We start from the raw sequence: 22500 nt of genomic DNA on the forward strand, positions 1-22500 counted from the left end.
ACTTTTTTGTATTATTTCTGTAGGCCCTGATGGGTGTTTTGGATTATACAATTTATTTAGAACTGTATATTCCTTTTCTGCATTATTATCTTTAACTGACTGAGGGAGTTTCAGGGATAAATTTCCATTGGTCGTCAACAGTCCATCAAGGGGTCCAGGGGTACTAAAAACTTTAGGTGTATATCATAAAAATGAGAAAAAAAAAATAATACATTTTGAAAAGATATCATTGGCTTTTTGTGAAGTTAAATCTTCCACCAATGGCACAAGTGAGAAATGACTCCCAAATGTATGCATCCCTACCCTACCCCAAAAGGGGATGGCATAACATGATTAGTATGGCCCAAGTGTAAGCAATACCTGCTTGGTAGGACTAAGAGTATTACGAAAATACAATTATCCCCATCCTAACCATGTCATGGGCAAACTGGACAGAATGCCGAGAGTTCTATTCCTAGAACCAGGCCTCCCTGGAATCCGTGGTCCAGCTCCACAGAATAGTTCCGCCTGGAAAACCAGGTCCGAACATTGTCGGGTAGATCATGGATCTACCACAGTTCCCACTATATTTAGCTGCGGATTTACATAACTCCAATCCAAGTTATGATATGTTTTCTTATTTATTAGGTATGGAAAATTTTGACAAAAGTGGAAAACTCCACAGATATTAACCCAAAAATATATAATATTATATGGGACTTTTGGGTTCGAACCTAGGAAGAAATTCCTGAGGTTCAAGAGGTCCCTCATCATGTCAAGGTGGTCCCAAATGAGGGGGTGTGTATGTCTGTACATCTTTTCTGAGCTTATAGAGCACAGAAGGTACAGTTCCTGCTAAACTGTATCTATCACTTTCAACAATTCTAAAGTAACTAAGATGTTAGAGCAGAAACAAATAATAAAGAAAAAAGAAATATTTATGGAATTTTTATGCAGATGTGTGTGTACAAATGTTATCTGTAGCACTTTAATACATTAATAAGAATTGGTCATGAGCAATCATTCGACAAATTTATTATTATTTTATACATCATGAGCTTAAATATTATTTTGCGATTAGAACATAAAAAACTTATAACTATAGTCCCAGGTATCTTTAAGGGCCAACTGTTCGTCCAGAATTTTTTCTAGTCTGGCATGAAGTAACTCCTGTTGATCTAGGACCATTGGACTTGTATCATACTATCGCCAATGTACGTACTGTGATCCATTACCTACTCATTCACCTCCTTCTTGCCTATTACAGTACTTCAGCAAGCAAAAATCTTCTTTCTGACTGGCCATGACAAGTCTTTTCTCCAGCTAATTCTGTACATAAAGAAAGTATCTTGCTATATTCAGGATTAGGGCTCATGAAGTTCAAGCCCCTTTACCCTCCTGGGCCTGAGGCATAATTTGGAGCTCTCTGCCATCCATAGTGTTGGAACCTGGGAGTCAGAATGCCTATCTAGGTTTTACCTTGCTACGTCACTTTTAAGACTCTTCATTAATGCTTCTTGGGAAACATCATCACATTGAGCGACATGCTTTCTGAAGGGAGTGATCTGAATCAATAATCACCTTTAAAATTAATACCAATTATCTGCACAAAACAGGTGTGTATTGCAGAGGGTACCTGCTGTTATGCCTCTCATGCTTGGATTCACCTCCCAATGCAGGTACTTTCATACATATAGAAGTGCCTACTGCCTGGAGAAATCCTCCTTTGGTAAATTCTTTAATTATGTATAGGTAAATTTCTTACTTATGTAAGTTCTTGTTATCTATAAGCATTTTTGCTAACTCCCTGTCATGTTTTTCCTGGGAATAAACTAAAGGCAACTGCTTCCTCCTTTTCTTGATCTCACCTCCCTCATATGTTTTAACAAAAAAGTTTTATATTTTACGAACTGACTATAATTTCTAGTACCCTCTGCCAATCCCCTCCCTCTTCTGATGAAGACTCCTACATATGAATAACTGGCTATCTGCATTAAGATTTTTTACACTCTTTGCTTTGTGCACTTGGACACATTCTAGATAGTTAAAGGCAATTTCATGGCTAATTTGTTTGTACAGGCAGTCCCCGGGTTACGACGGGTTCGGCTTACGACGTTCTGAGGTTAAGGCGCTTTTCAATTATATTCATCAGAAATTATTTTCAGAGTTACAATGCCTACAATGCTGATCTGGCAGAAGAAATATGACACCAAAATTGCAAAACAATCAATATTTGAAATTTTTTTTTAATGAAAAATGCAATAAGAATATAGTTTACATTGTTCTGAATGCACCCAAAGCATTAAAAGTAAGGTTTCCTTAGGATTTCTTATGATGTTCCGGCTTATGACGATTTTCGGGTTACAACGCGTCTCAAGAACGGAACCCCCATCGTAACTCGGGCACTGCCTTGTATAAATTTTTATTGTAGAAACAAATTTTCATAAAATTATTTTTATTATTTTGTTTATTCTCATCTTAAATAATTTTCTCAATATAACAACTGGTGTTAAACTTAAAAAACTATTTTTTTTTATTTCATGAATTTATGCTACCCAACCAAGTCAGCCATTTTACCCTCTCCTTGGTAACATCATGTAAAGCAGATCATCTTTTTCATTTACATAAATATTTTTGACTACATAATTTATGTTAATCTTGAAAGAGAACTTTAATTTCTCATTCTAATAACTAGTGCACTGGATAAAATTATAAGTATTACATAGGAAGCACTACTTATTACCAAATAAAAACAAATGAGGATTTACATGCCCAAATATACCTGCTAATCAACACCCCTCCTCATCATGTCATCTACCATGCATCATCATTACCAATTTAAATAAAATGGTCACATTTTCTACTGTTTTTTGTCTAATGAACTTTATGACTTTAGTACATATAGCAAAGAAAAAGTCATAATGATTATGAGCTAGTTCCTCATTTTAAGTAGTCAATTACTTTAAAACCTATTAATTAGTCTCCTTTCCCATGATCTAAACTAAACTGCTTCTTATCAAATGTCAACAGACATGCCACATCAAATGTACAGTCTTCTGAGACACAAATTCAAATATATCTATAAAGTGAGTCTTTACTTACTTAATAAGACAAGTACACCATACTTCTCCATTGCTATGAATTCTAATCTCCATGCACAGATGTTGAAACTAATACTAAAAATTCATTGTTCCATTATCTTAGCTCATGCTAAGAGTCAATGCACACAGTAATATTCCACTACAGTACATTTACCTGCTTCTGCATTTCCTCAATTCTTTCTTCAGATACATCTTTCTGAATAGCTTGCAAAACAGTAGGTAGATCTTCTTCATAAATTTGTATTGCTGCCTCTTGCCAATCTATTACCTGAAATATAATTTTGAAATTGCTAAATGGCTATATATTCAATGTTCAACCAATTATACAACATAAACATATAATTCTTGAAAACATAATTTTTTCATACAAACCCACTACTTAAAATTAAGTCCTTTTCAGGCACATAAAATCATCAGACTTTAGTTTCTTTTCAAAAGCATGGAACAGCAGACAGCCAATAATACTGCACACACAGGCAGATCTCAGTGACTCACAGTTGTCAGTTTTACTATTTGGGTACTCTGATCAATGAGCTACATGAAATAGTGAAGCTGAGGGGTGAAAACTTGCATTGTATGTAATGGTTTTCTTTGATAAAATGGGTGAAAACTTGCAGCATAAGTATGTAATGGTTTTGTTTGATAAAATCAATTTGTTGGGAAATCAGAAAAATTTGTTTCATTACAACCCCATTATACTTAAAAATGATATTGTTATGATACAATAAAGTTTTATGCATACTTACCTGGCAGGTATATATATAGCTTATCCTCTTGACGCACTGGCAGAATTTCAAAACTCGCGGCAACTGCTAGTACACTGGTAGTTCAGGTGATGGCCACCCCGTTCCCGTGGCGCTGGTACTTGGAACTATTCCCATTTTCCTCAGATTTTCTCTGAACCCTGTCTCCTGAGGGGAGGAGGGTGGGAATTTAATTATATATACCTGCCAGGTAAGTATGCATAAAACTTTATTGTATCATAACAATATCATTTTTATGCATGACACTTACCTGGCAGGTATATATATAGCTGATTGACACATTTGGAGGTGGGTCACAGACAGCAACATCGTCATAATTCAAAAATTAACTAAATTTTAAAAATTATTTATTAAGTTCCTTACCTGCTTAGGTAGCTGACTTCGTAGGTCCTGCTCTTAGCCTGCTAAACCTTAGTAGCTCTCAACTAGGATGTGACCTGTTTGTTGAGAAAGCTAACAACAAGGGTCTGACAACCTGGACATGACCAATCTGCTGACAGAGAACCCTAGCCCTCATTTACCACGGGCATCATGCTAGGAAAAGTTAGTTCACCTGAACCACACGCACATACAATAATAAACACTACACCAAAAAACTGAGCTGGTATTAACCTTCTCAGACAACCATAAAAAAAAACACTATAACCTAATTAAAATAAAAACCTAGCATGTTATTAGGTTATGGGGTGGAAACTCCTTTGCCCAGTACTGTACCTGAGGATACGTACGGGCCTAACGTTTGACAATTATCAAAAGTTGTCTTCACGTCTCTAAGGTAATGAGAGGCAAACACAGAGTTTGTCCTCCAAAACGTCGAATCTATAATGTCCTTGAGGGCTAAATTTTCCTGAATGCTAAGGACGTAGCTACTGCTCTCACCTCATGAGCTTTAACCTTAATCAAGCCGAAGCATTCTTCCTGACAAAGTAAATGAGCTTCTTTAATGACTTCTCTACAAAGAAAGCCATCGCGTTTTAGACATAGGTCTAGTAGGATCTTTAACAGAGCACCACAGAGAACATGAAGTCCCCCTAATGCTTCTTGTTCTTTCTACGTAAAACCGTAAGGCTCTTACTGGGACAAAGAACCCTTTCTTGTTCTTGACATACTAGATCAGCCAGTCCTTCAATCTCAAATGATCTTGGCCACGGATGCGAAGGATTCTCATTCTTTGCTAAGAACTCCTGTTGAAAAGAACAAACTGCTTTGTTGTGCTTCCAACCTACTTGCTTGTCAATAGCTTGCAGCTCGCTAATCCTTTTAGCTGTAGCTAAGGCTACTAAGAAATAGTCTTCTCGTTAGCTCTCGCAAAGACGAACTGCCCATAGGTTCAAACCTATCCGTTTCCAAGAACTTGAGAACGACATCAAAATTCCAAGAAGGAGTTCTGCAAAGTCGATCCTTCTTTGTATTAAAAGATCTGAGAAGATCTCTAAGATCTGCATCGTTGGACAGATCTAAACCTCTGTGTCTAAACATGCAGACAACATACACTTATAACCTTTAATTGTCTGATTAGCCAAACCCAGTTCCTTCTTCAGGTACAGAAGGAAATCTGCAATTTGTGTCACAGAGGTACTGGATGAAGAAATCTTCCGATTCTTACACCATTTACGGAAGTTCTCCCACTTCGACTGGTACACTTTGATAGTTGATGGCCTTCGTGCTCTTGCAACTGCCTTCGCTGATTCTTAGAAAACCCCCTCGCTCTGACAAGTCTTTCGATAGTCTGAACGCAGTCAGCGCCAGAGCGAGGGTGTTCTTGTGGAACCTGTCGAAGTGGGGTTGTTTGAGAAGATCTACTCTCGTGGGTAGACTTCTCGGAGAATCCACTGTCCATTCCAGTACCTCTGTGAACCACTTTGGGCCGGCCAGTATGGGGCTATCAGAGTCAGCCTTGTTCCTTGACTTTCTCTGAATTTTTTCATTACCCTTCCTAAATCTTGAACGGGGGAAAAGCGTACGCATCTAGACCCGTCCAATCTAGTAGGAAGGCATCGACTGCGACTGCAAGAGGGTCCGGGATTGGAGAACAATAGTTCGGTAACCTCTTCGTCTCTGCAGTAGCGAAAAGATCCACTACGGTGTGCCCCAGAGCTTCCACAGTCTCTGGCATACTTGAAGATGCAACATCCACTCCGTGGAAAGCACTTGTCCGTCCCTGCTCAACAGGTCCGCTCTGACGTTCTTCTCTCCTTGAATGAACCTGGTGAGCAGGGGTGACGTTTTCTCTCTGCGACCACAAAAGAATCTCCTTCGCCAAGTTGCAAAGGGACAACGAGTGGGTTCCTCCTTGTTTTCGTATATATGCCAGAGCTGTGGTATTGTTCGCGTTGATCTGCACCACTTTGCCGCTGATCCACGGTCTGAACGCTTTCAGAGCCAAGAAGATCGCCATCAGTTCCTTCCTGTTTATGTGCCATGCCTTTTCTTCTTCGTTCCAAAGGCCTGGACTCCTCCGAGGGCCCCAGCGTCGCTCCCCAGCCTGCGTCTGACGCGTTGGAAAATAATATCCGGTCTGGGTTCCTCTGCTGGAGTGACGTACCTCTGACAAAACCTCCCCGGAAATAGCCACCACTTTAATTCCTCCTTTATCTTTGAAGGAATTGGAAACCGGAAGGAATCTGGTTGCGATCTTCTGGCCAGACTTCATCAGAAAGAACTGTAAGGGGCCTCATGTGAAGTCTCCCTAGTGAAATGAACCGCTCTAACGAAGAGAGTGTCCCCAGCAGGCTCATCCACTCTCTCGCCGAGCATTGGTCTTTCAATAGGAATTCTTGCACTTTCCGCAGGACATGGAGTCTGCCTTTCAGGGTGACGGGAAAAGCCCGAAAAGTACACTGAGGATATCAGAATCCCCAAACTAAACTAGCTCCTGAGAGGGGTCAACCGTGACTTTTTCAGGTTTACCATCAGACCCAGCTGCTGAGTTAACTCCAATGTGATTTCGTGTCCTCCAGACATTGCTGTTTTGATTGTGCTCTTATGAGCCAATCGTCGAGGTAGAGAGAGACTCTGACTCCTAACAAATGAAGCCACTTCGCCACATTCGACATCATTCTTGTAAAATTTGAGGAGCCGTGCACAGCCCGAAGCACAAAGGGCCTTTGAATTGATAAATTCCTGTCCTGGATCACGAATCTCAAATATTTTCCTGGACCTTGGATGAATCGGAATATGGAAGTACGCATCCTGAAGGTCCAGCGTTACCATCCAGTCCCTGGTCGTACCGCTGCCAGTACTGAAATCGTGCGTCTCCATCGTAAACTTGGTCTTTCTACGAACAAGTTTAGCTGACTTACGTCCAGTACTGGCCTCCAACCTCCTGATGACTTCGGTACTAGAAACAGACGGTTGTAAAAACCTGGGGAATCGTGATCCAGAACCGGTTCTATGGCCCCCTTTTCTAACATGCTGACAACTTGATGCCAAAGAGCCTCTCTCTTCTCTAAATCGATGTAATGAGCCCCTAGGGCTCTCGGAGCTGTAGCGAGAGGTGGTTTCTTGAGAAAGGGGATCTTTATCCTTTCCTTCGCTACCTTTACAGGATCCAAAGGATCCGCTCCTTTGCTTTGCCAGACTTCCCAGAAGTCTAAAAGTCTGGCCCCCACACAAGTCTGGAGGACTTCTGACTCATTGCTTGGTTGAGGTTTTTCGAACCTCTTTTGGCTGAACTCTTTTCCCTCTAAATGCTGGTCGGAAAAAGTCTACCCGAAAGGGCGCTGTGATGTTCTTGTATCCTTCGGAGTCTTCTTCATTACATTAGAAGGTAAATACTTCTTACAGAAGACGTTAGTAGATCCTGAGTAGCCTTCTGAGTGAGGGAGAGCGAGATGTCCTTAATGATATCCTGAGGGAAGAGCTGTCCTGAAAGCGGAGAGAACATCAACTCCGACTTTTGTGCGTTCGAGACTCCTTTAGCAGCGAACGAGCACAAAAGATGTCTTTTCTTCAAAACGCCTGCTGTAAAAAGTGAAGCCAATTCATTAGCTCCATCTCTCAAGGCTTTATCCATACAGGACATGATACTTCTCGGCAACTCGGATTCTGACGAATCTTCCATCTCCGAAGTCCGAGCCAGGGCCCCCAACGACCAGTCAAGAAAATTAAACACCTCAAAAGTCCGATAGATACCTTTGAGTAAATGGTCGAACTCTGACGAAGTCCACCCACTTTGGCTGAATGTAAAGCATGTCTACGGGAGCTGTCCACTATGTTGGAAAAAGTCTCCCTGGGAGGAGGCAGGAAGGAAACTCCCAGGCCAAGACTTTCCCCCGTAGCATAACCAAACACCAGACTTAGAAGCCAACTTGGCCGGAGGAAAAGCAAAAGAAGTCTTCCCCGACTCTCTCTTCTCCTTCAACCACTCATTTACGCGTTGAAGGGCTTTTTTGGCCGAAATAGACAGTCATTTTCAAAAAAGACGATTTCTTGGTTATCTTCGTCTTCGAAAATTGAGACAAAGGCGATGGTGGGCCTGAAGGTTGAAAATCTCCTTCAAACAAAGAAAGAAGGCACTCTGTTAGTCTCTTGTAGTCCGAGGAAGGAGCTTCCACATTCTTGTCCTCTTCCGCACTCTCCACAAATTCTTCCTCCTGCGAAGAAATATCTTGAAAACAACCAAGATCCTGATGACTCTCCAAAGCGGACTCCTTATGCAGAGCCTGCTTAGAGAGCGAATGCGGAGCTGTCTCCTTGTAAAACTCCTCTCTTCCTTGACGAGAAAAAGTTTCGACTTGCTGCCGCCTGCGTCCTGCGTCCTCCTGAACGTATGCGTCCACCACTCTTCCTCTTGCGTCCTGCGTCCTGCGTCCTGCACTGCTTCGTCCTTCTTAAGGGATGCACTGCGTCCTGGCTTGCGTTGCACGTCCTGCGTCCTCTTGGAGGACTTAACCGGGAGAGACGAGTCCTTACGTCTAGCCGAAGGTTGTTCGGGCTTCTCCCATGATTGGACAATCACTGCTAATCTCTCCTGCATGTCCCGCAGAACTTCCTTTGTCTCCGCTTCCTTACGAGACTCCTGATGATGAGGAGATCGAGGACGCACCGGGCTAACACGGAGAGGCGAGCGAACCTGCGGTCTACGCAGAGGAGTTCCTCTAAGCGGAGAAACACCTCTCACCGCACCGCTAGTAACTTCCAACTGACGAGAAATCCTCTTTCCTTTGATTAGGGATAATTTCTTCATCCTCCGATAAAAAATCTCAGGGCTACTCCACCCTTCTTGTCAACAGCCCTTTCATCCTGTGATGAGGACGGAAAGTATGACCTCTTGAGAGGACGCGATACTTCCGCGAAAACGCCTACTCCTTCCTGACGCCGAACTATCGATGAATAACGGCACTTCCCAGTATCGCCTTTTCCATGGGCGTACTGCTGCAGCCTGGGAAGCAACAGGACTGCCTGAAGGGACGACTGATCGCGAGTAAACCCCTCTCGCCTCCCTTCGACTGTCGACATGCCTTCTTCCTTGGGTCTGGGAGCTTGACAGAGGTCTCGGTCTAGGAGCACGAGAGGGACGATCAGGCGCCCCCTCCACAACACTGTCACCGAACACTTCCACTTTGTCTGTTAATCGTTTTTAATTTGATCTCCCATGGACGCAAGGGCAGCGAACACTTTCACGATTGTGGATCAGTAGTATCCTCAGATACAGCAACGGGCGCAGGAGAAACCTGAGGGGAAGGTGCTACGTCTACATGTGAATGAGCTGGAGAAGACACATGCAAAAGATTCATTCAAAGGCTTACTCGAAAGATTTTTTCCCCCGATCTCTCACTCCTAGAGACAGATCTTCTACCCGATCTTTTTCTAAGCCTCAACATACTTCATAAGAGCCTTCCACTCTTTCTCATTCAGACACTGACATTCATTGCACCTATTGTCCCAAGTACTACAACTTGCGGAAAGCTACCCGACATTCTTTTCTTACAATAGTATATGGATCTACCGATGATTTCGGCAGTCTCACCTTACACCCTTCTTTCACACAAACTCTAAACATACGTTCCTGACATCGACATACTAATCAAAATCCAAACAAAATGCGACTGCCACGCTAACTTCGTGAATACGATACCAATATCCAAAAAGTCAGTCAACGAGCAGGAAATTCTAACAGAGAACCAACAACGATGTTGCCGGTTCAGCTGGCAGAGAAAATCTGAGGAAAACGGGAATAGTTCCAAGTACCAGCGCCACGGGAACGGAGTGGCCATCACCTGAATTACCAGTGTACTAGCGGTTGCCGCGAAGTTTTGAAATTTTCTGCCAGTGCGTCAAGAGGATAAGCTATATATATACCTGCCAGGTAAGTATCATGCATAAAATAACCTATATTCATGATTGATCAACTGTTCAAGAGTAATTTTCCTATAAAAGGAAACAGATCCAGACAGATAATTAAATGTAAAAGGTCAGTGCACGTGCACCCTTGGTCACCCAGGAACCATTTTCTATGCATCTGTGAGTGTGTACCGCATGAGTTCTCTCAACAATCTTCTACTTTTGGAAATGAGTGCCTCATTATACTATTATTTAAATTTTTACTTAAAGTTCTCTTTACCTTTTGGCAGAGAAATAATTTGAAATCACTAAAATTTTCTTCTCATATTTGTTAAGGTCAGGTTCATTTTATGCTTGCTGTGTAATTTTCTGAACATCTTTGTGCTTTTTGAGCTTTTGCATATTTCTGTACATTTTGCCATTTTATGCATTGGTCCCAGCCATATGTGTTAACTTGCCTGGTACATGAAGGCTGCAAGCCCATGACTATGAAACTGCAACACCTGCCAAATTTGCAGTGCAGGACCTAAGAACAAAGGGTGCACATCCTAGGTGGGGTAAGAGGGCATTCAAAGGATGGCCCTACGGTTTCTCCGTCACCTGTGATTGTTAAGGACAGACTTTCTTTACTTGGACTTTACCTCTCCTCCTCATCACCATTCCCCATCTTTTTCATTTATACACTAAAATCTTAATAATTCACTATACGTAGTCTTTTCTTCTATGAATTGATATTGTTGCTGTTTATTTGAAAATGAGAAAACAATTTATTTACAATACAAAAAACACATCTCAGTGAGAGAGAGTGAGAGAGAGAGAGAGAGAGAGAGAGAGAGAGAGAGAGAGAGAGAGAGAGAGAGAGATTATCATTTTTATTATCTAATATTTAATATTTCTGGGCTCAGCTCGTGTCGGCCTATGAAAGGATCCTTAATATCATTCTTTCTAGGTAAAATTAATCTAAAATTACCAGAGAAAAACAAAATTAAGAAATGTCAGTAAAACTGACTCGCTCACTCTTAAAAAGAAGTGTCGGTATGGTAATAGGGGCGAGTGGGAACACTACCACGAGACATTCACCAATTAGAACTTCCAATCAGAATCCCCACAAGAGAGAGCTGATACCAACGGGTCGAGGCGGCCGCCACTACTACTACTAAGAAACGCCACGGACAGCAGCGCCCCTAGCGGACATCCTTAATCTAAAACATCTTGTCCTGCATGGGGGGGTAAACAATACAGGGTGGGTTTCATAGGGCGACACGAGCCAATCACCCAGAAATAGATTTTTCCTTCGTCAAAATCCCTTTTCTTCTGGGCTTCAGCTCGTGTCGGCCTATGAAAGAGTACCAGAGAAACAGACAAGATGGGAAAAAAGGACAAATGAAAAGCAGTGTAAAATGAGGGATATAATAGTAAATCAATTACAGCATATAAACTAAGTACTTAAGCCTAACTTATTCTAAACAGTAACATAAAAGAAAGTTAGTAATGTAAAGTACTTAAAATTACAGTAAACATAGTAAATTATAATAATGCAGTGTAATATTAACAAAATAGATTTACTTAGATAAATTATTTGTACAAAAAATATTGACAAACACCATTGTGTCCTACCCCTATGCATTAAAAATAAGGGTAGGCGTACACTGAAGTACATTATCAGTACAAAGTGTGGATGTCCCTAGCAAAAAAATAAGGGACAATCCACTAGTATGATTCAGCGGCTAAGGCTAGGATATCCGAGTAGCATGGCGATAGGGTGAGGCATGTTGGATGAGGTAGGTAGAAAGGAGACCTGGATCTGTACTACGACTACTATACAGTATCAGGAGAAACAATGTTTCCCGCTGCTACTGCTTGAAAATTTTAAAGATTCCAAGGACTTAGATAATGACGTTTAAAGACTGTCGGAGATTTCCATCCAGTATACTTTTTAAGATCCTCAAAGTTCATATGTTGAAAGTAATTAATTGAGTGGCTATCCCCTGATGTCATGTGCTTTGGGAATGAATCAGGATTGGCTCGTTTAATGAAGTAAAGGATTTGTTGTCTAATACCTTTTATTGACAAAGTACCACCTTTTTCTCTCATGAAGAGAGAACCTGAGGATCTTGAGGATGTACGAGATAGAAAGGCTCTTAAAGTTGATACTGGGCAGAGAGAAGGATCTTGGGGAAGTGGTATGACTTTCCAAGGGGCCCACCTTGCAAGAGGATCCTCATTTTTAGCCAAAAAACTACGATCCGGAGCAAGCAGAACTTCTCCTGAGGGGAGGAATTCCACATGACCCGCATCTCTGGATAGAGCCGACAGTTTCTGAAATTCTAGCTCCTGAAGCTAGGCTTAATAAGAATAATGTCTTTCTAAGAAGCATTATGAATGTACAAGACGAGTTGTCAGTATCTGAAGCTAGTTTGAGGACATTCATTTAAGAACCATGAAACTGCAGTAGGCCTTTGAGAAGGGTCTAAGTCTAGCACAGGCTTTAGGGATAGACGTGAAATAAGATTCAGTCAGATCTATCTGAAAACCTAACTGAAAGATCTTCTTCAAAGCCGATTTATGAGTAGTAATAGTGCTAGCTGCTAAACCTTTTCAAACAACAAAGGATCTGAAAAAGGATGGATAGCTAGATTAACTGTCATGGTTGTAGTGTTTGATTCTTTCAGGAAGGATGCTTAATTTTTTAACAGCTGAGTCATATTGTCTAATAGTTGACTCTCTCTTATCTGATTCTAGGAAGAGAATATTTTGTGGATCAATATTAGCATCTTTATTAGCCGCAAACTTCATGAAGTCCATAAAGTTAGGGTCTGAAGAATTCCTGAGGAAGTGAACACAGTCCTCATTTGTACTGATTGTGACAGCTTGGGATTGGGAATCCGTTGAGGTCGGAGACCCAATTCCAGAAGAAGAGGATACCAGTTGCTCTTGGGCCAGTCCGGTGCAATCAGAGCTACTATTCCCTTGAAAGTCCTCAGCTTGCTTAAGACTTTCAAGAGAAGATTCACTGGAGGAAAAAACATAAATTTTCTCCACTGATCCCAATCTAACGCAGGGCGTCCGTGGCATAAGCCAGAGGGTCCAGGTTGGGGGCCACATAGCAAGGGAGCTTGTGGTTCGCTTGTGAGGCGAAGAGATCTACTTGGAGACCTTGGGACTCTCCGGCATATCCACTGGAATGACCCGTCGTCTAGGGACCATTCTGATTCCAGAGGAACTGACCGGGACAAAGCGTCTGCTATCACATTTCTTACCCCCGCCAGGTGAGTGGCGGACAGATGCCATTTGTGTTTGTTGCTAGGGCAAAAATGGCTATCATGACATGGTTCACATGCTTGGATTGGACCCATCCCCTGTTGATGCAATGAACTACCACTGCACTGTCCAAAACTAGCCTTAGATGAGACTTTTTCGGGGGAAGCAGTCTCTTCAAGGTAAGAAATACTGCCATTGCTTCCAGAACGTTTATGTGGAGCTGGCGAAATTGAACTGACCAAGTCCCCTGAACCTGTTTGAACTGAGAATATCCCCCCCACCCGGACAGGGAGGCATCCGTGTGAATGGTTAACACTGGAAGGGGATATTGCAGGGGTACCCGCTTGGCTAAGTTCTTTACTTTTGACCATGGACGGAGTTGATTGCGAAGGATCTGTGGAATTACTGACAACTTGTCTCGAGATTTTGGTGTTTGCTCTGCGATCGCCAAACTCGATTTATATCTTTTAGCCTTGCTTTCAGGAGGATATCTGTTACCGAAGCAAACTGAAGGGACCCTAGGATTCTTTCCTGGTTTCTCCTTGATGTTTGTTTGCATTTGAGAAAATTGCCTGACAGATTTTGCTATTTCCTTCCGTTTGGCCACTGGAATTGACAGATTGTGGGAAGACAAATCCCATTGGATTCCCAGCCACTGAAAACGAGACTCCGGGGTAAGTCTGGATTTCGTTTTGTTTATCTGGAACCCCAGATGTTCCAGAAAGTGAACTACCTTTTTGGTGGCTTTGAGACATTCCTCGACAGTTGGTGCCCAGATCAACCAATCGTCGAGGTATGCTGCTACCATGATTCCCTGAGTTCTCAATTGCTGCACAACCACTTCTGCTATTTTCGTGAATACCCTGGGGGCTACATTCAGACCGAAGGGCATCACTTTGAATGAGAATGTCTGATTTCCTAGCCTGAATCCTAGGAATGGGCGGAAGTGTCTGGCTATAGGGATATGATAGTATGCGTCTGTAAGATCGATGGAGCATGTGACGGCTCCACGCGGAAGTAAGGTCCTTACTTGCGAGAGGGTAAGCATCTTGAACTTGTCGCAACGAATGAAAGAGTTTAGCTTTGACAAGTCTAAGATTACCCTTCTTTTTGTTGAGCCTTTCTTTGGCACGCTGAATAAGCGACCTTGAAATTTAGATGCTTGACTCTCGCAATAGCTCCTTTCTGAAGGAGTTCCTCCGCGTAATCTGTCAATTCCTTTGATGGTATTTGGCGGAATGATTTGATTGGAGGAGGATCTTTGATCCAACTCCAACCCAATCCTTTGGACACTATGCTCTGTGCCCAATTGCTGAACCCCCACCTGTGACGGAAGAGGAACAGCCTCCCTCCTACCTGGGGAGCCTCATTGTTGATGGGCGGGTTGACCACCACGCCCTCCTCTGAACTGCCTGCTCCTTGTCGCCCTTCCTGCGCCACGCTGGCGAAAGTAGCCTCTCGCCCTACCTCTCTATTGCTTGTTAAAGGGAGGGTAGCCCTGACCTTCATACGTAGGGTTGAAGGCCGGCGAGAGTGCGTAGGAGGTCGAAGGTTGTGATTGAGGAGACAGCAGGAGGATGGGCTGGTTCTGTTTAGAACTAGCAGGTTGTCCCTGTTGGGTAACCGGGACGGCCTGGACAAATTGCTGCTGTTGCTGGTGTTTCTGGTAAGGCTGGAACCTTTTACCAGACTTCTTTGGTTTCTTACCAGCAGTGGGGACGGATTCTTGCTTCCTCTTGGATGAAATACCCCACCTAGCCCTAAGGCTCTGGTTGAGCCTAGCAGCCTCGTGTGTACTTCATTTACAGCGGACTCTGGGAAGAGATCCGCTCCCCACATGCTAGAAGCCAGGAGTCTATTAGGCTCGTGCCTAATAGTGCACTCCTGCAGAACGTGCTTTCGGCAATTCCTCCTAGCTTGGAAGAAGTCAAAGCATCCGTCCTGAACCGTCTGAAGCTGGGATTTGGCCAAGATCTTAAACAGAGGTTCCGTAGCATACGAGAGAGCAGCCATCTCCGTTATGATCAGTTGAATTGAGGGACCTGCCAAACCTAGTTCGCGCGTCGAACTCCGCCTGAATCAAGGAATCAGGCAGCCTTGGAAGCTTCTCGCGAACTGGTCCATGGCGCAGTCGGTTTGAGCTTGCCAAGCGTGAACGTGGCTGGCAAGTTCTCCCACAATTCTCCAAAAGCTGGGAAGAGCGGAGAAGTAGACTCCGCCTCCCTTAGCTGTGGCATGGGCTCATCCTTGAGGACTGCCTGAAGAGTCCTCTCTACTATTTTTGTAGCGAACGGAAGAGAAGCCTCCTCTTCCGTCGCAAAAATAGTGAAAGGACTCTTATAGGCCTGGAGCTTGGTGTTTGTGCACTCCCAGTCCTCAAGGCAGTGAACCCATTCCCGTTGGGCATGATCCCTACTGTAGAGAACATCCTCCCTAGAGATCTTGTCTTCCCTAGTAAGAGCCGCTACGGTCAGCCTAGCATAGCCGATGAAAGGCTGCGTCAAACCCGGAGGATAAAACTCGAAGTCCTCAATCCTTCGAGTTCCACACTCCGGGATAGAGATCATACCATCCTTAAATGGAGCGTAAGCGGCTACTCTCCATGGGTTCTCCATAGAGAAAGCTGGCAGAGAGTCGTATGGCGGGAGCTGGAAAATACCAGCACTTGGCACTGGGGAGACTGGAAGGGGGACCTGAGAGAGCCCAGCTACTCGGTCCTCATTCTCTCTAACTCTGTTAGAGAGATCTTGAATGGACTGGCCTGATTGAGACAGAGTGCTCGACAGTTGTGCGAACATCTGCTCAAATTTCGTCCCTTTTTTAAACTTAATACAGTATTAATCAGTATTAATATTTGAAAATTAGTAAATCATTTTTTATCATAAAAATGAATTCAGTCATGAAAATAACATCAAATACACTAATTAGTGAATATTTACCAATGGAAAAACCCCTGAATGAGTGAGTCCTCCAGCTAGTACTTTTTAGATAGGTTCCACAGAAAAATCCATGAATCAGGGGAATGCAAATTCGGGGGGTCCACTGCACATACATGTACCATAAAAATTCTCTCATCTCAGTAAAAGAGAGAAGAGATGAGCGAGGAGAGAGAGAGAGGAGATATATATAGAAGACGAGAGAGAGAGAGAGAGAGAGAGAGAGAGAGAGAGCTTACCTTACAGCTCATTCGGGTTGCCCCAGGTCCCTCAGTGTGAGGCACCTCTCATGTCTACCAGAGAATTGCCAAAGCATCTTCCAGTATATTTTGCATCTTCCAATCTTGGATGGTCTGGGATGCAGATTAGATATTTGTCAAGCTTATTCTTAAATACATCTATGCTCACTCCTGACATGTTCCTCAGATGAGCTGGCAACGCATTGAATAGACACTGCATTATCGACACTGGTGCGTAGTGGATTAATGTCCTGTGTGCTTTCCTTAGTTTTCCTGGTATATTTTTGGGCACTATTAATCTACCTCTGCTTGCTCTTTCTGATATTTTTAGTGCCATGATGTTTTTCCGTAATTCCTTCTATCTGCTTCCATGCCTGAATTATCACGTAGCGTTCTCTCTCTTTCTAGACTATATAATTTTAAAAATTGTAGTCTTTCCCAGTAATCAAGGTCCTTAACTTCTTCTATTCTAGCTGTAAAAGACTTTGTACACTCTCTATTTGTGCAATATCCTTTTGGTAATGTGGGTACCTTGTCATATTGCAATATTTAAGTGGACTACGTACATACATTTTATAAAGCATAATCATGTGATCGGCTCTTCTTGTTTTGAAGTGTTGTAATAACATTCCCACTTTTGCTTTGCCTTTTGCCAATAGTATTGCTATTTGATCATTGCATAACATATTCCTATTCAACATCACACCAAGGTCTTTAAACCTTTAACGCCGATTGGACGTATTAAACGTCGATATAAATTGTCTGTTGGGTGCCGATTGGATGTATATACGTCGATATAAAAAAGGTTTTTTTTTTTAATTCGCAGAAAAATAGTTATAGGCCTACTAGGCGAAAACTTTTGAATCACGCGCTTTGGGGGATGCTGGGAGCTCACGGATCAAGGCGTTGTTTTGTTTACAATCGTTACCCAGGCGCGCAAGCGCGAATTTCTTTCTACTCGCACTAAAAAGCATCAGCGACACATCTCAAAAATTATTTTGTCACTTTGACATAATTTTTGCACCATTTTAAATTAGCTGTTACATAGAGTATTATATATGAAAATGTGCGCAATTTTATGTAGAATACGAAAAAAAACTCATGGTTGTAGCTTTTATAAGTTATGAAATATTTTCATATAAATAATGATAAGTGCCCAAATTTCAACCTTCGGTCAACTTTGACTCTACCAAAATGGTCAAAAAACGCAATTGTAAGCTAAAACTCTTATATTCTAGTAATATTCAATCATTTACCTTCATTTTGCAACAAATTGGAAGTCTCTAGCACAATATTTCTATTTATGGTGAATTTATGAAAAAAACTTTTTCCGTATGTCCGAGCGATAACTCTTCCGAAAAAATCATAAATTTTTTTGTCCGATTGTCGTAATGTTTGCACCATTTTAAATTAGCCGTTACATAAAGTTTTATACATGGAAATGTGCGCAATTTCATGTAGAATACAATAAAAAACAACCCATGGTTGTAGCTTTTATCAGTTTTGAAGTATTTTCATATAAATAACGATAAGAGCCAAAATTTCAACCTTTGGTCAACTTTGACTCGACCGAAATAGTAAAAAAACGCAATTGTACGCTAAAACTCTTACATTCTAGTAATATTCGATCAATTACCTTTATTTTACAACAAATTGGAAGTCTCTAGCACAATATTTTGATTTATGGTGAATTTATAAAAAAAAAAAAAATTTCCTCTTGTCCGCGCGGTAACTCTTCCGAAAAAAATCAGAAATTTTTTCGTCCGATTGTCGTAATGTTTGCACTATTTTAAATTAGCCATTACATAAAGTTTTATATATGAAAATGTGTGCAATTTCATGTAGAATACAATAAAAAACAACCCATGGTTGTAGCTTTTATCAATTTTGAAATATTTTCATATAAATAACGATGTGCCAAAATTTCAACCTTTGGTCAACTTTGACTCGACCGAAATGGTCGAAAAACGCAATTGTATAAGCTAAAACTATTACATTCTAGTAATATTCAATCATCTACCTTTATTTTGCAACAAATTGGAAGTCTCTAACACAATATTTCGATTTATGGTGAATTTATGGAATAAACTTTTTCCTTACGTCTGCGCAGTAACTCTTCCGAAAAAATCATAAATTTTTTTGTCCAATTGTCGTAATGTTTGCACCATTTTAAATTATCCGTTACATAATGTTTTATATATGAAAATGTGCGCAATTTCATGTAGAATACAACTAAAAACAACCCATGGTTGTAGCTTCTATCAGTTTTGAAATATTTACATATAAATAACGATATAGAAAAAATTCGTCCTTTGGTCAACTTTAACTCGACCGAAATGGTAAAAAACTGCAATTGTAAGCTACAACACTTACAGTCTAGTAATATTCAATCAATTATCTTCATTTTGCAACAAATGGGAAGTCTCTAGCACAATATTTTGATTTATGGTGAATTTTTGAAAACTTTTTTTTTTTTTTTTTATGTCTGTGCACTACAAATTCATGCATCATTTTGTGATAATATTTTCTCTGTGTTGCCTTGATCGTTTTACAATGTGGTATATACCAAAATGATCGCAATTTAGTGTACAATACAGCAACAAAAATTAACTTGTTACCTTTAACCGTTTTGCTCACAGCGCGATTTGTATACAATTATACATGAAATTTTTTTTTTGCGCTGTCATATATCCCAATATTTATATATGATAATATTTTTTTCATTTCTGATGGTTGCATACTAAACTTCAGGCAATGACAAAAAAAGGAGCCAAAAATGAACTCTTAATCTTGAAAACTAAGCATGCTGTGATTTTTTGAAAAAAAAAAAAAACATTTTTTCCGCTTCGGCGCTCACTCGCGAACGCAGCTGGCATACGGGAGACGATTTTTAAAATACCGCTTCTGCGTTTAAGGGTTAACTGCTTCCTTATTTGTGAGTCTCATTATTAGGTCCCCTATAATTTATTGATTCAAATTTATCAGAGTTAAATTCAATACTAATTATATCTGCCCATTCATATGTTTTGTTTAGGTCTCTTTGTAGCGCGTTCCTATCTTCATCACAAGTAATTTCTTTACTTATTCTTGTGTCATCAGCGAAACTTCTCACTACCGAGTCCTTAACATTGCTGTTTATGTCTGTAATCATAATAACAAACAGCAATGCAGCTAACACCGTACCTTGTGGCACACCAGATATTACCTTAGCTTCATCCGATTTCTTATTGTTTGCAATTACTACTTGTTTTTTGTTTTGCTAAAATTCTTTTATCCATCTTCCTACTTTTTCCACAATATTATGTTTTCTAATTTTCATCAAAATTATATTATGGTCTACCTTGTCAAAAGCTTTGGCAAAGTCTAGGTAAACCACATCTATATCTTTTTCGTTTATCACATTTTTATATGTTCTCACAGTGGACTAACAGTTGGGTTTGCATACTTTTTCCAGGTACAAAACCATGTTGTCCTATATTCCACATTAAATGTTTCATTATATTTTTCTTCATTACCCTTTCATACACTTTCATAATATGTCCCAGGATTGAATGGGTACGGTGAGGCACTAATGCAGGTTGTGCAGTGTCCCAAGCTGCTTTCTCTACATAAAGTATTCAGTCTGTGATGCTCTGAAAAACAATGTGGAAACTTTTCCTGCAACATGTCAAAAATTATCATTTTTGGGCTCGGGCTGTGTCGTCCTGATGAAAGGTTCCCTTAGGCAGCTTTCTAAAGTACAAATACTGCTAAATGTATCAACGAAAAAAAGGGTCTGTGGAGTTCGAAACCCCACTGCAACTATCCAATATGGATATCGTGTATGTAACAGGGACGTATGCAAGCATAGCCACAGCTATCTTACCCAGCATATATCTGACCTTGTCTGCTAGGAGGGGTAACAATTGACACTGGGGAGCTGTTACATCACCTATGTCTCCCAATATCAGTGTGCATAACTAGCGACGGACCTACAACACTCCCTTTTAGCAGCCGTCTAGTTTCATTACCTGTAACTCCCTCCTGTTGTTTTGCTGCTCTCTTATTTTGGATCATGGCTTTGTTTTCTCCTCCTCCTTCTAAGAAGTTGGGTATTTTTAGGCGTTTAGAGAGACAATTATGAGCTCTCATCCTTTTTAATGCTATTTAGCCAGTTTTTTCTCGTGACCGGTTTCGGCCTCCGCGGCCGACTCCGGTCTCTCTGCCTTACGAAGCTCATAATTATTTTTATATTTATTTTATATATTTATTTATTTATTTATTTTTCGATAGGATATTTAGTATTTTCCTTTATTTAGGTCTTTCTCTTAGCTAGCTTCGTCTGGTCCTTGGCCGGTGGACTTCATTAGTTAGCCTACTCCACCCAGGGGAGTTCCCCCTGAATTTTCGGGTGGACACTGGGACTGTTCCCCAGCCTTTTGCTGGATGAATTTCGCTGTCACCCGTCGGGGCTAGCCTGTCCCTTATCCCGGCTGAGTTCGGACTTGCCTATTGACCAGTTCCCCACCGCTTGCAGTAGACGGCTCCGTCTTCAGCCGACATCAGCCTATGTGTCGGGCCGAGTCTCCGTTCATGCTTCTGGCCCACCCTAGCATGCTAGGACGTGAATGCATGTTGCCCCTGTGTCTTAGCGCTCGTCCTTGTCTCCCTCGGCGTTTATGGGTTAATTTATTCTGTAAATTTTTAATTTTTAAAGCTTTTCTGTATAAAAGCTTTATTAAAATATATTATTTTTATTTTTGTACATGCATAGGTAAATATGATAAAAAGGTAATCACAGCACCTACAGTTAGTGCATATACATACTTTTACAAGATGCAATACCCATTCTCAAATTACTGCACTTTTCAAAGATATTCCTTCAGAAAATATCAAATTTCTGAAGTAAGTACTAGTATACTACAATTATTATAAGTTTTCTTGCTTTTAAGTGTAAAATCAGTATGGAGATTCTATGTATGGTATTCATATTTTTCAAAATATATACAAAGTCAGTACTTAATTCACAGTGTTTGTCATCTTCAGCACATACAGTTAATGTGCTTTCCGAAGATGTGATCCTATTCGCACTTTTAAAGATGATACTTCTCCAGAGTTTTACCTCACTTGACACGTATTTCTCTCTCTCTCTCTCTCATAGTTAGCCCTCACACTAGTACGTATATGATTTCTAAATTGATTGAATTTTACCTTCACCCTCTGTAAACATTACTTATGTACATACATGTTTTCTTTATCTTATTGAATTGTGTACCTTCATTATAACATAATTAGTAATGCAAAGAAAGCTTATTTTACTCTGAAGGAAAAAGAAAATGGTATCCCATGAATTAAGGGTAGTGTTAGTAGTATACGTACAAAAATGGATACGTACGTACATAGTAGTTAATATAACAATTTTTATGCCAACCAGTTACTTCTTTTATATGGGTAATGTATTAATCTAACTTTTTAAATCATATTACAGTAACTTCCAATTAAAAGTTAGCTTAATACTTAGGGAGCATGATTATGGTCATATATTTAGTGTTCAGACTATAGAAGCAGGCATTTATTAGCATTTTTTGAGACCATGCCAAACAGGCATTTCTGGGCTCAGCCCATGTTGCTCCGTGAAATGCATCCTTGATCCTCATTTCTAAGGTACAAATATTGCTATACATACCAGAGAAAAAAGAGAAACAATAGTGCCAGAATAACTGGTTCGCTCACCTTATAATAAAGGTGTCGGTATAGTAAAAGGGTGAGTGGAAACCACTACCAGAGGTCCCTTGCCAATTAGCTTCCTTCTCCGCCAAATTCCCTTGCTACATAGGAGCTGCACCAAAGCCCCGCTACCTGCTACTACTACAGTGAGCGTCTCTGGCGTCATTCCTTTCGATAGCCTCATTAGCGTTGCACGCATTTTTGCTTTGTGTTGTGATCTCACTTCGTC

At 40.9% G+C, this 22500-nt stretch overlaps 1 protein-coding gene across 1 annotated transcript in view; it reads right to left on the reverse strand.

Annotated features, from left to right (window-relative positions):
- Positions 1 to 22500, reverse strand: part of LOC135223631 (exostosin-2-like) — a gene marked incomplete in the record, with an annotated part of 647541 nt that overhangs the window by 253617 nt on the left and 371424 nt on the right. Inside the window, 1 exon segment of the mRNA XM_064262245.1 lies at positions 3235 to 3348. Within this exon segment, the coding sequence (XP_064118315.1) occupies positions 3235 to 3348 (114 nt within the window).

The sequence above is a fragment of the Macrobrachium nipponense genome, chromosome 10 (genome assembly GCF_015104395.2).
Source record: "Macrobrachium nipponense isolate FS-2020 chromosome 10, ASM1510439v2, whole genome shotgun sequence".
Taxonomy (NCBI): Eukaryota; Metazoa; Arthropoda; class Malacostraca; order Decapoda; family Palaemonidae; genus Macrobrachium; species Macrobrachium nipponense.